The sequence below is a fragment of the Enoplosus armatus genome, chromosome 17, assembly GCF_043641665.1.
Source record: "Enoplosus armatus isolate fEnoArm2 chromosome 17, fEnoArm2.hap1, whole genome shotgun sequence".
NCBI lineage: Eukaryota > Metazoa > Chordata > Actinopteri > Centrarchiformes > Enoplosidae > Enoplosus > Enoplosus armatus.
The window spans coordinates 5,002,667-5,019,549 of NC_092196.1; the positions used below are offsets into that span (position 1 = coordinate 5,002,667).

Consider the following 16,883-nt stretch of genomic DNA (forward strand, 5'->3'; position numbering starts at 1 on the left):
TTTTTGCGAGAGGTGACCAACCTCTCTGCAGGAAGTGGTCCTATGAAGATAAAGGCAGGTGTAATGACTTTGTGGACTGTTTTTAGAAATGAGCTTGTTGTGTCAGTATTTTGGTCAGTTAGTTTGTTGTATCTATCTTTTACCTTTGGTATTTTAGTGATCAAAGAAATGACAAGAAGAAAATGAACATTACACGTGTTTTCTGGGGAAGTCAGTTATCTCCTTTCCCCACGTATAACGGCGCCATATGAAGTGGACCACTGCTTTGTGTTGACCAGGTTGTTTGGTTTTATTTAAATATTGAACGTCTGCTGGAGTCGGCCAGCTGCCAATCTTATAGACAGTCCCAGGCCATATATGGGGACACATTTTGGACTTCAAACCAGTTGACTGGGGACATCTTATTTACTTGAAAGTGGGTGCCCACTCACAACACCACGAATCAAACTGATCTGAGAATATCTTGGGGGGGGGGGGGGGGGGGAAAGGGAAAACAATCTCTAGAAAAAAAAAGTCACATGGATTCTAGAGAAAAGTTATTAATATTTCATATTTATAATATTTTAGTTATGAAGTCGAAATGTTTTTGCCAGAATGGCATGTATTCAGAAAAAAAAGTTGTATTCTTTTGAGAGAAAAGTCATAATATTTTGAGCATTAAGTCATGGTATTACAAGTGTTACTGCTAGTCTACTGTATAGTTACTGTAGAGTCACTTTCCTATGAGCATACTCATAGGTTTGGTCTGTGTCTGGAGACCCCCCCCCCTGCGTGGTATAACTTCAGGTCATCCACATCCCTCATTTGGCACGTAAAAGATGAAATATTATGACTTTTTTTCTCTTAATTTATTTTACTTTATTCTCGAAATCTCAGATTATTATTCCCCCCCCCCCCCCCCCCCCTAACCCTTGTCATAATACGGCCCCTGAGACATTTTCATCCAGGTCCCCCAAATTCCTGGCCAGGCCCCTGTGAAGCATGTCTTGGGGGTAAGGGTAGAGTGAGAGTCAGTTGGGCTAGTTCGAGTTAGCTTCCAGCGAATGAAACTTAGTGTATCCTGCCTCTCTGAAAGGGTTAAACTCATAGTAAAAAATCCATCTCTTTGACGCCCCGCCTCCCAATTGTTGGGGCTGTTTGCCTCAGGAATCACACCACTCCAGGTCCCGCCTTCCCTCTCTCTCGGGCCCCTCTCGGGCCCCGCCCACCCCTGGACCACATTGAAATGGGTCTGATGTTGTTGTCAAACAGTACAGTGTGCAGAGCATCCCTCCCCAGGTCCTCCGGCGGGAGCATCCCTTCGTACAGCAGAGCGCAGGAAGGCAGCGTCTAGAGCTACTGACAGTGTTACTGACTGTGTTACTGACGGTGCTGCTCGCAGAAGGGACCACCACAGACCTCCAGTGTGCAGGAGATGCGTCTTCCGGTGCGGCTGGAAAACATGGGGCGGCCGCGTTACGCCTCGCTGCTGTTTCTCATCTGCTCCCTTGTTCAGACGAGTAAGTTCCAACTTCTCGTATCATGTTCTGTCGCCATTGGTGACTTGGCATCTGCGTCAATGAGAGCTTGCTGTTGTTTGACACAAACGCGTGTTTAAATGGCGTTATAAACAGGATGATGAGTGCGGGTTTAAATTGCCCACTCCTCTGACAGCACCGGATGCAAGGTGATGGGGGTGATGGGGGTGGCGGGGGGGTGGGGGCGCAGTCATTCCCAGAATGTAGGTCAAATCTCTCTCGCTTATTTTCACAATGAATATTCAGGGCAACAACAAACAAAAAAAAAAAAAGATGTTTCACGTCGACTGAACGTGATATTTTTCTATGAATCTATGAGTCCTTTTTCTTTTTCTTTTTTTTTTTGTTGATGGTTGCAGCTTTCAGTTGTACGTTTGATCTTCTTCTTTTCTTTTCTATCCTCGCCGGCTTTTGAATGAAGCTGCGTGTTTTGTGCTTTTCATTCTCTGGCGCTCAGCTCGTGCAGCCAATGAGGTTTGAGCAGTGTGTGTGTGTGTGTGTGTGAGAGTGTGTGTGTGTGTGTGTGTGTGTGAATACTGTCTGTGGAAAGATGTCAAGCGGGGTTTCTGAAAAGCCGTTTTTTTTTTTAAGCTGTTGCCATTCATAATGCGGGAATGGGCGCCACTTACATTTAAATCACTGTAGGAAATGTATGGGGGGGGGGCGCTTTGGATGCATTTGGGGTTGTTTTTTTTTTTTTTATCAGCATTGCAACTTCACGTAGTGTATTCTTCCTACATGTTGCAATATCCAGCCTGTTCCCATCACCTGAAACGCCCTATATTGTGGAAATGAATGGAGGCCCTCCAACTCTTCCGCCAACACAAACACAGACATTGTCTTGCAGGCAGCATTCCTTTACTTTTGGTTGTACGCTCCGTCTGACGTGGAGTCACTGTCAGACCTGTTTCCCAGTATATGTTGGTTCTGGGAAATGTGTGTGTGTGTGTGCGTGTGTGTGTGGTGAAAAACATGTTGGTACTGGTTGTCACCCATCCACCTTTCCACACCAGCCTCAGAGACATGTGTTGTATGGAAACGTGTATGCCCCCCCCCCCCCTTCCCCCCATGTTGTGAAATGGTTGCCTCTCACCCATGTTTGTGTTAATCTCAACCTTCCTATCGCCTGATATATTCCGGACACATTATTCTAATATATTTACAACAGTAGGAGCAGTTTCCTGTCGCTCTCTCTGCTCACCTCACGGCCAATCAATTAAACACACCAGACGTCACAGAATGGGGCAACAAATGCGAGTGTGAGCACATTTGTAATTTCCCTCAATCAATGTTAACGCTGCCAGTCGGCCCGTTTTGTCTGGCAAGGCCTGAACTTTAAGCCCATTAAGTAAACAGCCGTCATGGAGTTGGTTTCAGGGAATGAGAGCTGATCTGTAAAGTGAGGTTCCACCACTGAGGGAAAAGGAAAGTTTGAAATCGACCTTGAGAGAAACCACTTGAGAGTTTTGTGCTGCTTTTCTTTTCTTTTGTATTTCCCACAAGGATGTCCCTTCGATAAGAGCAGGTTTGCCAACGTGAGAATGATGACTATCTTTATGGTAAGGGCAATAACGCTCCACCTTTCACATGCAGTCATAAAGCAGTGATTAGCTCAACCGTCAGCCATAACACCTTGGTGTCATATAAAATACTACTAGTGTCGAAAAACCATTTCCTCAACCCACAGAAGCCTCTTGTTTACTGCTAAAGCATCAGCCATGACCGATGGCACCAGATGTTTGACTTCACCAAGAAGCTGTTATGATTTGCTGTGCTGTAAGACATTCACAGCCGTGCATAATTTATGATTTATCCTTCCCCCGACACAAACTTATGGAAATGGAAATGCTTACACGTAAATATTTCATAATTGTTTGGTAAAAAGCCAACCTTGCACTTTCTGTATCAGGCTATGAAGAGGCTAAATGCCTAGCTGCTGGCGCTGTGTGCTGCTATTGGTGAACACCCCCCTGTGCCCCCTTTCAGAAACAGGTGGCACTCCAGGGCTCTGAGCCCCCGGAGGCCAGAGGGAGGAATGGCCTCTAGTACCTTTTCATGAAGGGCTGTCTCTCTGATGTACAGTCTAATTGCTCCTTCCAGTTCAGTGGGTTGATTGGGTCCATTAAAGATGGGGGTTGGGAGAGCCACTCTGTGTCTGAATGTTTGCCGGCAGGAACCGTGAATGCTGGTTCCTATTGTGATTATGAACGTAGCCATATCAGCAGCTCCCTGATAAAGCCTGATAAGCGCAGGCTGGACTGCTTACAATAGGTACAGTAAGTATCCCTGTTTGATCAGTAGTTTAACCATTTATCTGCCCTATTTAAACAAGTGCCAACAGGCACGTGTGCGTTTGTTCATGTGTGTGTCATGCCAGAGTAATTACCTCTCAGCTCCTTTTCTCCTCTGGCAGCATATTTATCACCATCTTTGACACCATTGAAGGCATAGCCCCTCCCATGCTGTCATGAAACCCAACCGGGGATGACACAGCTTCATTTTTTAGTGACATGTCTCAACAACTATTGGATGGATTTCCATGAAATCGGGTACAGACATTCATGGTCCCCAGAGGATGAGGCCTAATGACTTTGGTCATTTGATCCCCTGATTTTTCCTCTCGCACCTCTGTGAGGTTCACATTTGTGCGTTTGAGTGACATGTCTTGACAACTATTGGATGGATCGCCATTATGTTTGGTACAGATGTTCATGCCCCCCCCCCCCCCCCCCCCCGCAGGATGAATTGTAATAACTTTGTTGATCTCTTAACTTTTCCTTTAGCATCATCATGTGGTCAAAACTTTGGTTTATGGCTGGAAAACCACTGACATTATCATCAGCCTCAGCTTTACTTTGGGTAATTAGCAAATGTTAGCAACACGCTAAACTAAGATGGTGAAAACGGTAAAAACATTATATCTGCTAAACATCAGCATGTTAGCATTTTCATTGTGCGCACGTTGTGAAGCTAGCGTTAGCAATTAGCGCAGTGCAGCTAGCATGGCTGTAGCCTTTTAGTCTTGTTTAATAGCGTTCTGCAGAGTCATTATTTTACGTGACTCTACTTCTTTTCATTTGCAGCCACGTCTGTGTTTATGGGGAGTCTTCCTGTATTGGCCCCTGATAGATGATAACCAAAACAATGGCCCTTTTAGCTGAACTGTGTGTTTATGTCTGTCTGTCATAGATGCATTGACAACATGCGGAACGAAGCAGTTCCAGTGTGGGAATGGGAAATGCATCACAGTCCGATGGGTGTGCGACGGCACAGATGACTGCGGAGACGGCACGGATGAACTTCCTGGTACCTGCAGTGAGTATTGTGTGGCGCTCGAACATGAGAATGGACTTTGTCACTGCCTTGCATACATACCTGTCAATCCCTCAGTCTGATGATTACGTAGTCTCGCTTACCGTTTTTTATGTGCGTTTCACTTCCAGTGGCCAAAACGTGTAGGCCGACAGAGTTCAGCTGCACGGACCGCCTTAACCAGTGCGTACCGAGCACCTGGCGCTGTGATGGAAAAGCTGACTGTGAGAATGGAGCTGATGAAGAGAGCTGTGGTAAGTGGAGTTAACCACAGGCAGCAAGAGGCCCACACATCTGTCTCACCATTTCCTCAATCACATGTGATATATCTTATTTTATGGCTCTCAGAATCCACAGCCTTCATCCCCTCCCTTCCTCCCTGCTCTGAAGTGTTCCTGGTCTTTCATTACTCTCTGTTATGTCTCCTCTCTCTCAGCGCCAAAGCAGTGCACCAATGCCGAGTTCCGCTGCAGGAATGGCCAATGCGTGTCGTCCTCCTTCGTGTGTGACGACGAGGCGGACTGTGACGACGGCAGCGACGAGGCCTCCTGCCCGCCCGTCACCTGCAGCGCTGCATCCTTTCAGTGCAACAACACCGTTTGCGTTCCACGCCTGTGGGCCTGCGACGGGGACGCCGACTGCGCCGACGGCTCAGACGAGTGGCCCCAGACCTGCGGTACAAAGGCACCTGACACCGCTGGCACTCATCAGTGTTCAGCCCTGGAGTTCCGCTGTGGCAGTGGAGAGTGCATCCACGGCAGCTGGAAGTGTGATGGAGGAGCTGACTGCCTCGATCGATCAGACGAAGCTGCCTGTGGTAAGTTTTTCCTGTCGATTACATGCTGTCTTTAGTCATAAAGTCATCATCTCTTGTAGTCATTCCAAATCTCTACCTGCTGGATCCCTCTAGCTCGTCCCACCTGCCGTCCAGATGAGTTTGAATGCGGCGATGGCACCTGCATCCATGGTAGCCGCCAGTGCAACCATCAATACGACTGCAGGGACATGAGTGATGAAACTGGCTGTGTCAATGGTGCGAATCTCCTTGCCCACCCTTCCTATCCTGACTATCACTAGCAACCAAATGAGCCCCAACATCTCTAGTCTGTGTCCATGACTGAATCTTTTATTTCTCGTGCACAGCAACACACTGTGAGGGCCCGACCAGGTTCAAGTGCCGCAGTGGGGAATGTATCAGCATGGAGAAGGTGTGTGACAAGCAACGCAATTGCAGGGATTGGTCAGATGAGCCTCTTAGGGAATGTGGTGAGTACAGAGGCCTCTCATTCGCAACTGTCTGGTTAATTACTACATTTCTGTATTTAATTGAGGGTGTCGGCAGCTTGAGAACGCTAGTTACTGTTCAACCTCTGAAAGAAAGATGGTGAACCTTTTCTTCTTCCCTCTGCAGGCTCCAATGAGTGCCTGTACAACAACGGCGGCTGCTCTCATATTTGTAATGACCTGAAGATCGGCTACGAGTGCCGGTGTCCTACTGGTTATCGCCTGGTTGACACAAAACGCTGTGAAGGTAACGGGGGGGGGTCCCGTAATTCTTTCGGACTCAATGACTCGGCGTTGATCCTGTTTGATTTCAATTTTTCCCCTCTTCTTTCAATCAGATATCGATGAGTGTGCCAACCCGGACACCTGCAGCCAGATCTGCATCAATCAGATAGGCAGTTACAAATGCCAGTGTGAGGAGGGTTACCAGGTTGACCCGGCAACCAAAGCTTGCAAGGCCATCGGTAAATATCAGCTCTCTACGTAACACTTGGATGTTCAAAGATGAGGAATAGTCTTCCAAAGTGTCATTTTTCCCGTTACGTTAATGGAGATAAAGAATTGAACTCCCTCATATGTTCCCAGAGTGGATTAGTCAGGGCAAGGCTGGATACTTGTTAGAGAACTTCTGAAATTTGAATTCTCCGCATTTTTTGTGTGAGAAAATATAAACTACAAGAAACTACATAATTCTTAATTTTCCAAAAGAGGATAAAGCCGTTCATGGACATATTTGTGGAAACAGTGTTGAAGCGTCGGGCCTCTAACTGGGTTATCAACTTCTATGGTGCTCTACTAACTGGAGCACGGTACAGACCTTTACAGCCTACAATCGTTGATACACAGCATTAGCTATCAGATGTTAGCAATTTAAGGCATCTGTCCCTTTATGACATTCAACATTTGGGAGGACCCTTCACTGTTGAGTCGTTAAGTCTGTATTTCACTGAAATTTCAGTTCGACCTTTAAACAAACTTTAAAAGAAATCATTTGTCCCTCTGATTTTGTAGGTACAATAGCCTACCTTTTCTTCACCAACCGCCACGAAGTCAGAAAGATGACTTTGGACAAAAGTGAGTACACCAGAGTAATCCCCCGTCTAAAGAACGTTGTGGCTCTCGACATGAACATGGCCGCCAAAGAGATCTACTGGTCCGACATCTCCCTAAAGAAGATCTACAGGTGAGCGAGCACGAAATCAGAACGAAAGTTGTGTTTTTGTTTCTTTTACTCCTGCTTGACGTCAGCTCTTCACTTTCAATCCAGAGCTCAGATGGACTCGGCTGAAGACTCCACTCGTCACAGCATAGTCGTCGGTAGCGACGTCGATGCTCCAGAGGGTATCGCTTTTGACTGGATCCATGGTAACCTGTACTGGACTGACAGCATTCGCAGCACCGTCTCCGTGGTAACTGCTGACGGTAGCCGCCGCAAAACTCTCTTCCACCAAGACTTATCTAAACCCCGCGCCATTGTGGTCGACCCCCACAGCAAGTAAGTCCTTCCTTCTTCTTAGACTCTTTTTTTATCTAATGGAATGTATTGATTTCAGTATTTTAATTGATGTTATCTTTGTCCTCCCAGCTTCATTTACTGGACTGACTGGGGGAATCCCGCTAAGATTGAGAAGGGGGGTCTTAACGGAGGAGACCGCACTGCTCTAGTCACTGACAACATTGAGTGGCCTAATGGGATTACACTTGGTAAACTAGTATTCATGTCTCTCCGGTTTCAAGTAGTTTTTTTAATCTATTCATGTGAATGTCAAGGGTCACTCTGGTCTGACCTATTGACCCCCCCCATCTGCTTCCTCCCCAGACCTGTTGAACCAGCGGCTCTACTGGGTGGACTCTAAGCTGCACACCCTCTCCAGTATCGATGTGCAGGGCGGTGGTCGACGCACCCTCATCATTGACGAACACAAGCTGGCTCACCCTCTGGGACTCACTGTGTTTGAGGTAGACGTTCACCACCTGATAAACCCTGTTACACATCAACCCAGAGCCTGTCCAATACAACATGCCATAAACTCCTCACGGCACGTGTAAACAGTAGTATCCCTCACTGCTACTACTCTGTCCCCAATCTCTTAAATGTTCATGCTTGGTTGTTTTTTGTGCTTCTAGGAAAGTGTTTTCTGGACAGACGTCAGTAACAACGCCATCCTCAGTGCAAACAGGCTGACGGGTGGTGACATCACACCGGTGGCGGAGCACCTATCATCACCAGAAGACATTATTCTCTACCATAACCTCAAACAACCTGCTGGTAAGAGACACCACCGTCACCTACCGCTTCGGAAAAACTGGCAAACATCAGATTTATTTGGTTGTGTCATTGTCATTGAGCGCTCTTATCAGAATTAACAGGTTTTTAGTTTGCATGTCAGATTATAGTCATTAGATATTGACCTTTTATTAAATATTGAATATTAGCCAAACATTGTCATCCACTGCCAATTCGATGGACTTTAAAGGAACAGTTTGAAGTTCTGTGAAATCTGCCTATTTGATTTCTTGCCGCGAGTTTGGTGAGAAGATCGATACCACTCTAAATATGTAGCCACCTAGAGCCAGCAGCCAGTTAGCTTAGCTTAGCACAAGACTGTTTCCAGCTCATTAGTGAGCCTTAGAGGTGCTGGTAGCTGGATTTTGTGACCATTGGACAGAGCTAGGTTAGCTGTTTCTCTGTTTCCAGTCTTTGAGCCAAGCTAAGCTAACAGCCCACTGGCTAATTAGCTAAGCTTATTAGCTTACATTTAATGTACAGACATGCGAGTGGTATCAATCCTCTCATCTAACTCTCAGCAAAAAGAATATCCCAATATCCCAAAAATGTCAAACTACTGCTTAAGTGTGATAACGCTGATAATGGCTTCAAAACATGTAAAGCACTCAAACTGGACTAACATTTCATCACCTCCTTTCCATTGCAGGGAGAGACTGGTGCCAGGTATCCAGCTGTGAATATTTGTGCCTGGCAGCTCCTCAAGTGGGCAGACATCCCCCCAAATACACCTGTGTCTGTCCAGATAGCATGATGCTAGCCACGGATATGAGGTCATGTGTACCTGGTGCGTAAATGATCAAAGAGCAAATACACAAAGAAAATTCCGAAAGAAAATTATTTTCTTTAGTGATTTCTCAAGCGGTCCTGTTTCTGACTCTCACTCCTCCTCCTCTGTTTTTGTACTTTACCAGCTGTGCCAACGCCTGCAGCTCCCGTGCAGCCTCCTCAACCACCAGTGCCAGCTAGCCCCACACCTAAGCCCCAGGTCCATACCACACCTAAGCCCCAGGTCCATACCACACCTAAGCCACTTTTCCATACTACACCTAAGCCCCTGGTCCATACCACACCTAAGCCACTTTTCCATACTACACCTAAGCCCCTGGTCCGCACCACCACAGTGCCCATTTTAATCACCAGCGCGACGGCCAAGCCTGTGCCGGGCACCACCAAGCCTCCTGTACGGGCCACCACACCTGAACCAAGGACCCCGTCACCCCAGCCGATGAAGCCTAAACTTCTCCAGACCACCACAGAGGCTCCGGTCACCTCTCCAGGCAAGTTGAAGTACCATAATGCTCAAATTGTGTGGGCGGCTGATCTTAGATGTCTGAGTTTTTCACAAGAACTTGAAGGCACCACTGAACAGGCAAATGCAAAACAGTTCCCAACTGCAAGTAATTTCAATATTCAAAACATTTTTCAAGTCTCTGCAAGTTGATTTTCATACTGCACTGGCCTGATCTGAATGGTAAGCATGGTACGTTTTGGGGAAATATATACTATATACTCTTTGAGGTAAGCAGGGTAAAAACATGCAAAAAGACCAGCAGTGCAGGACTTTGAGTGCATTGCCCTCAGCTCTGACATACAATGTGTATAGTGCAGGTCAGCTTCATGTATCATTAACTTCTTCTCTCATGTTTACCTTTCCTTCAGATTTACGACATGGGTTTGCTGCAGCTATACCCAACACTGCCTCCACCACCCCAATGGCTCTGTATATTATCTTACCTCTGGGTGAGTTGCTCCGGCAGCTGCTGCAAAGGCAGCTTCTTCACAGAAAAAGCAAATTATTTGAAATGATAACAGTATCAAACACCACGTCTCATCTCCCTCTGGGTCTCTCGATCTGCCTCATGTAGCCATCGTTTGTCTGGTGGCTGTCGGTAGCGTGCTGCTATGGAGGAACTACAGGCTGAAGAACACCAACACGATTCACTTCGACAACCCTGTCTATCAGAAGACCACCGAGGACCAAGTGCACATTTGGAGGAGCCACAGCCCTGATGGTTACTCCTACCCAAAAGTGAGTGCTAATGAAATCTGGTGGGATCCCTCCCTTCAGCAGCTTCATACATTTTGTTGTAATCGGCACACACAGGCGACATTATATGTTGTGTCTGACGTCCTTTATTTGCTGTCCCATCAGAGACAAGTTGTGAGCTTGGATGAAGAGGCAGACAATCCAGCCTTCACAGAAAACTGATGTCGGGCAGAGTGGGAAGAAGCGCCTCGATGATAAGCTACCTTGGACGTCCTTTTGTATTTTTACCTCACTGAGCACAAAGATATGGAAGTCAAAGCCAGTATCAGACAAGCTTGAACCACTATATCCTCACAGACAAACAGGCGCTCTGCAGTGGAAAAACCAGGGTGAAAAAAACATTTTTCCTGTCACGTTAACAGTTCACAATCCTCACCACATCATACCAAATTATCAGATGAAGGATTCCTCAATCTAACATTTTGTTTTACTTCTAACTGATGCTGATGATATAACTGGAGAACTGTGTCATTGTCAAAGACACATAATGTCTTGCCAGTTTAACTGAGCTCATTTAATGCATCTTACAACTGGGAATTTCTCGTGTAAGGTAGAATTCACAAATGAGTGTTGTAAATATCACTGTTTATTATTTTTGTCTGTTCGTGGAACCTTATCAAATCTTATTCGCTTTCTGGGTTTCTCACGTCTGTACGTTAAATATACAGCTACAGCCAGCAGCAGGTTAGCTTAGCTTAGCTCAATGACTGGGAGCAGGGGGAAACAGCTAGCCTGGCTCTGTCCAAAGGTAACAAAACCCATCGAGCAGCATCTCTTGTGCATATTATTGTGTAACTTCCTGGAGTAACCTGGCGCACAATCCTCTGTAAAACGGAGAATTGCCCTTTTTCGGTTGGTTGTTTTTGTACATGATAAACGAGATATAACATGTTTGTTATTGAGCTTCAGAGATGCTGGTTGGTGGATTTTGTTACCTTTTGGACAGAACCAGGCTAGCTGTTTACCCTCCACTCTATGTGCTAAGCTAAGCTAACTGGCTGACTCCATCTACATGTTTAACAAACCGATATGAGAGTGGTATCAACCTTATCATCTAACTCGGGACAAGAAAGCGAACAAGCATATTTCCCAAAAAGTCGTACTATTCCTTTGATTACAAAGCTGGAGCCAGGAGGCGATTAACTTAGCTTAGCATTAAGGCTTGTCGTTTTTACACTACGTTTTCTGTATGTACTTAACAAACAAGGTTTAACGATTACAGCGATTAGAGAGCATTGCTGGTTGGTGGATTTTGTTACCTTTGGAAAGAGCCAAACCAGCTGTTTCCCGTTTCCAGTCTTTATGCTAAGCTAATCACTCTATGCCCCTAGCTCCATACGAACACACAAACGCAAGAGTGGAATCAATCCTCTCATCTAACTCTCGGCCAAGAAGGCGAATAAGTGTATTTTCCAGAATGGGATACCACCTGTTTGTCTTTGTTCATCTGAACCTGACTTTTACCCCAAGACAAACACCAACACTAGAGCGGATTTAAAGTTGAGCATACAGCAGGTGAATGTAATACTAAAACAGCATGTGCCAGTTTAACCAGCGTGACCTCAATAAGTCTGATAATGATGAGTGTGTATTGCCTCAGTAGTGGAGCGCAAATATCATCCAAAGGGACCTAAAGACACTGCCGTAGTTAACCTCAAAGAATACACACACTGTGTCTGTGCCTTGATTTATATTGTACTCTGTGATAGCTTTAAGATTTCACATATCACCATATGGTCACGACACAGCGCAGCGTTCTTCAGCAGCTGTCTGTCATTTCTGAGTTTCTGCTCCATCCTCCTGATTTGTGATCGGCTGTCTGCGCATTGGAGAACCATCTTTAAATTTTCCCTCCCCATGCCCCTCTTGGGAGGACCAGCGCATTCCTCAAAGGCCGAAAAAGCTTTGATGCAACCCACGTGGGACCAACGGGGCCGTGTCTAATGCTCTGTGCCATGGCACGTGTATATTTACATCCTCCCGGAGGACCAGAACTTGAACTTGCCGTATTCCAGCATTCCTGACAAAAAGGAAAGCCATGTGCCTGGTTTTTTGAAACACACTTCCCACCAGCAGTTCGAGCTCATCTATTTGTATTGCTGACAAATGTGTGCCTTTTTTAATGACATATTTTGTTCACACGTTCAAGTTGGTGCTATTGAACTCAGTAGATATGTATGAAATCAGCGTGTCTGCCTGTTTACAGTGAATTGTTTGAGGGATGTGGCAGTGTTACATGCAAGTGAGGCTCCACCTAACAAAGAGGTTATTGTGATGTGGGTTGATGACCGCCGTGAGGCTGTTAGGTAGAAAAAAGTGCTAGTGAAGCTGTACATAAAGTCATTTTTACAATCACTGACTAACAGTGTAAATATAATGTCCATAAATGTAAATATTTGTTCTTTTTTTGGTAATAATGTCAGTGTTTTAGACTTTGTTGTAAACTTTAAACATTTGATGTACATAAATAAATGCTTCTATTTATTATAGAATCACTTCTCTCTTGGTTCAGTTTTTCAAGACTCATGTCTGAATTTACTTCGATGCATAATGTGTTAAAATTCATATTAGACTCTTGCCGGTTGATTTTCGTTTTTTTTTTTTAAACTAAATGCTCTTGTGCTGAGCACTCTCCCCATGTTTTCCACTTCTCCCTTCAAGTGATGCAACAGCAAGTACAGTAGTAAGAACAGAAAATAAAGGGATACAGAAAACAACACGACAGCCGACAGGCTGCTGAAAGATGTTCACAAGACATGTATGAATGAAAGCATGAGAGCAAAATACGTTTTAACCATTTATCCAAATACTTTCATTACTTTTATCTAGCTAGTTTGACCATCCATCTATTACATTTAGTTAACTATTCAAACCGTTCATCCATTACTTTTAGAAATCGATTTAAACTTCCCTGCTCACACATGCAGGTTATGGGCAGTTTATTTATTGAAAATGTACGTTTTAAGATCAACATCACACCAATTTGTGATCCCATTTGGCTGCCTATTATCCTCTTTAACATAACTATCTGGATATATTTTTTAATCAAATCACTAGTTGAGTTGGTTGCGTTTAATTTGATTTAATGAGTTAATTAGTTGAGCTACAGTGTTTCCACACACCCCGGCACCCTTTGGGGTACAAGTACCCTTGTTTGGGAATCACTGCCTTAAACAATATAAGAGCTCTCTATATATAATAAGGAACTGGGTGTTCATTTAATTTTCAATTTAGCAGAGCTCGTGTAAAGTGAAAAAGTAGTATGAGACAAGGTCATGATTTATTTTTCTTTCAAACAGATTTGGATGTTGTATTATTGGCACGTTCTTCCTTTATTACTACACGGTGCAAAGCAGAGTCTTACTTTCCTCCTCCTCTCTTCTCTGAAATGCTGGTCAAGGTACGTGGCAGATGAGAGGTTTTGAAAAATGTACAGCAGCATATTCCAATGTTTTCATCCCACAGCTTTGGTATGCAGACATGGCAGTAAACGTGAAGTGAGGTTTTTTTTTTTTCTCTCTCTCTCTCTCTCTCTCTCTGTTTTTCAGGGGGGCTGGCTGCTGTGCTTTTGTAGTTCTTCTATGGAAAACAAGACCCGATTCCTAGAAAGTCAGGCCGTCACAGCAGAACGGCAAAACCGCACAGCTTCTTAGAAACACTTTAAGATCACAGACAGGAAAAGCAAGAACACTATCAGTGTGTAAAAGTCTCCTTTATTTGTATTTATTTGCACATACAAGTAAAAGATATAATAGCCAATACATGAGAGCTGGAAAATCTTATACATTATATTATTGCTTTTTTTATTTACATGTTGATTAATGTATAATTTTATTGGAGCATTGTCAACTTGACTAACTTGGTAAATTGTCGGGTGCTTGTGTGAAGCACACAGTATAATGATGCTTGGTAGACATATTCATGAGCAGTTTGGGACTATTCATTTAATGAGATTTAAGTTACCGTCTCTTAAAAAATGAAATTACGTTGACAATCATGTGGCCATAACTTAAATAAGCTGTACAATATGTTTTGTGGAAGCTTTGAGAGCGAGCCACAACAACAGCTACCAGAGAAGAGGAGGAAAACAAACAGCTTTGTGACCCTGCCGACCGGTGGTCAAACCCCCCCCACAGGCATGTCATGTGCAAAGTTCAAGGCTGAGGAAGAGCGGAAGTGTTGAGCTGATAAGATGCAGTGACACATCTGTAGACATGTGGCTAAACATACAGATAAGAAAAGACTTTCAGATCCCCCCCCCTGTGGAAAATCTAAACACTGTATATGATTATTAATACGGCCACATCATCAATCAGGGTGAATCTTTCCCGAGCAGTTATCCAGGCTCGCAATCCTGCGGCACAGTTTGTTTTTGTTTGCACAGACTGCCGGAAATATCTGTTTTTCAAAGAAAAGTTTCATCTGAATCCCTCGACACCATTAATCATTAATTCCACCACAGAGGTTGTGTACAGCCGGCTGGATCAGTCCAGTTTCTTCCACAGATGAATGGAATAAATGCTGCTGAAGTCATGTTTTCTACTCGCTATGTGTGTTTTTCCGTTTGACAGAAAGCCTGAACATCACTCAAGACAGTTGTGTCTGATTGCAGCACATTTTATTTACTTTTACATGTGTATGACTCAACTTCATTCATAAACAGTTAGACAATCAAAGCTAGTTTGGTGACACACAGGATATCCCATTTTGTACAATCACATAAATCCATTCATCATAACATTATTCATACATATAAATATACACATTATACATTCTGATGACGTTTCTGAGCAGGTCCCGACAAATTCCACCTATTGTTTAAGACATGTGATCTCCCAAAGTGTGAGGATACAACGTTACAGCTGGGGCAGCCAGTCCCAGACCCTGGACCCTCACTGACCTTTGCTCAGACTGTCAGAGAGACCAGCCTCCTTTGGGAGGCGCACACCGCTCACCAGACAACAGCTTGACCAATGACGCCGCTAACAATATTTAATCAAAGTTGTTCACGTATATTCTCAGAATCGTCCCCTCAGAAAACCCTCTAGTTTTATCAATTTCTTTTTTCACATAAGTGGGGGCTTTATGAGATAGGACATGAAAGGAGAGCGATGAAGGATGCAAATAAGTACATACACAAGACACAAATGTGAATATAATCAAAACTCCACAGCAGTTGTTAGCTTTGCAGCTGTTGGCTCAGCACACTTTGCATATGTGTATACAACAGTGTGATCGGCATTCATCTGCCATTACTTCCTGTGACACTGTTGTGGAAGATCATGAATATAATAGAGACTAAATAACAGGGAGCCCAACACTGATCCTTGATGTACACCCGTCATCCACGTCGTGTTACTGCATCATTAGCTTGAGCACCCTGCATTCAATTAGACAGCTATGAAGACACCAGTGCTTTAGCAAGTATGAAGATAAGCACCAACTACTCCTCCTTTAACAGGCCAAGATTTGATTTGCTCTGTTAGGTGTGAGGTAGCTGTTTCCAAACTGTATATAATTATAAACAAAAACTGCTTGTGTTAAGATAAGTTGTCAGTTGTTCAATGACTTTATCTGCAACTTTTGAAAGTACTGGTGGGATGCTAATGGGTCTGTAGTTTTTGGCTTTGTGGAGGTCCTCCAGATTTAAAAACAGGAGTGACAATGTGTGTTTTCAGTCACTGACAAAACAGCCTTTTTCCCTCAACAGGTATTTAGAGGGACATTACAAAGGATATGAGATGGACTACTGTGTCTTTTTTGCACCATACTGTTGTTTCATCTTACGCCATGCACCAGAGCATGTGTGGATGATCAATACTCACAATACACAAAGCTGTGTGTTTATCTGCTGAGTTGTGTTATTCTGTTTCAGGGGACATCCGTGATGTGTATGGCTGCTGTCATGAGACATATCTGTGGCACGTCAGTCAAAGTCGGTTTATTCTGGAAGCTCTTGTACATCCCAGTCTGCTCTGATGGGACATGACATTTTACTGTTTAGTCTCATGCGTCACACAGTCTCGCCCCCTCGGCTCTTCCAACATGGTGTAAACATCCTCTACGGTCACCCAGGGAAGACAAAGCGTCCTGTCCGATCACTGGTTACTGGTCATTTTACTTATTTACACACAGTGAAGGTGACTGACTGATAAACACTGATAGAGAGCTTTACCACATTTGTAATACACTATATTTGAGTGGTTTTGGTTAAATGTCTGGAATTTAATGGTGAAGTTGTATATACTATTCTTAAAATACAATTCGTATTGTAAACAAAGCCCTACTAATTGATTTTAAATGGGAAAATATGTCATATTCAAAATAAAATATTTAAAATATGTCATTTTCATATAGCTAACACTAGATCTGTGGGAACATTTTTGGTCTGACGTCTTCCAAGTCTTAAAAGATACTAAAAGGTGCACAGGAC

General features: G+C 44.2%; 1 protein-coding gene across 1 annotated transcript; it reads left to right on the plus strand.

Annotated features, from left to right (window-relative positions):
• The first annotated feature begins 1,414 nt into the window (after positions 1-1,414).
• ldlra (low density lipoprotein receptor a) lies at positions 1,415-10,886 on the plus strand. The gene is made up of 18 exons (XM_070923944.1): positions 1,415-1,499; positions 4,707-4,832; positions 4,961-5,083; positions 5,266-5,646; positions 5,740-5,862; positions 5,973-6,095; positions 6,241-6,360; positions 6,452-6,577; positions 7,125-7,296; positions 7,381-7,608; positions 7,699-7,817; positions 7,933-8,072; positions 8,241-8,382; positions 9,050-9,187; positions 9,315-9,680; positions 10,063-10,143; positions 10,269-10,432; positions 10,556-10,886. The coding sequence occupies exons 1-18, from the start codon at positions 1,415-1,417 to the stop codon at positions 10,610-10,612; spliced, it is 2,814 nt and encodes a 937-aa protein (XP_070780045.1). The 3' UTR covers positions 10,613-10,886.
• The last annotated feature ends 5,997 nt before the right edge of the window (positions 10,887-16,883 follow it).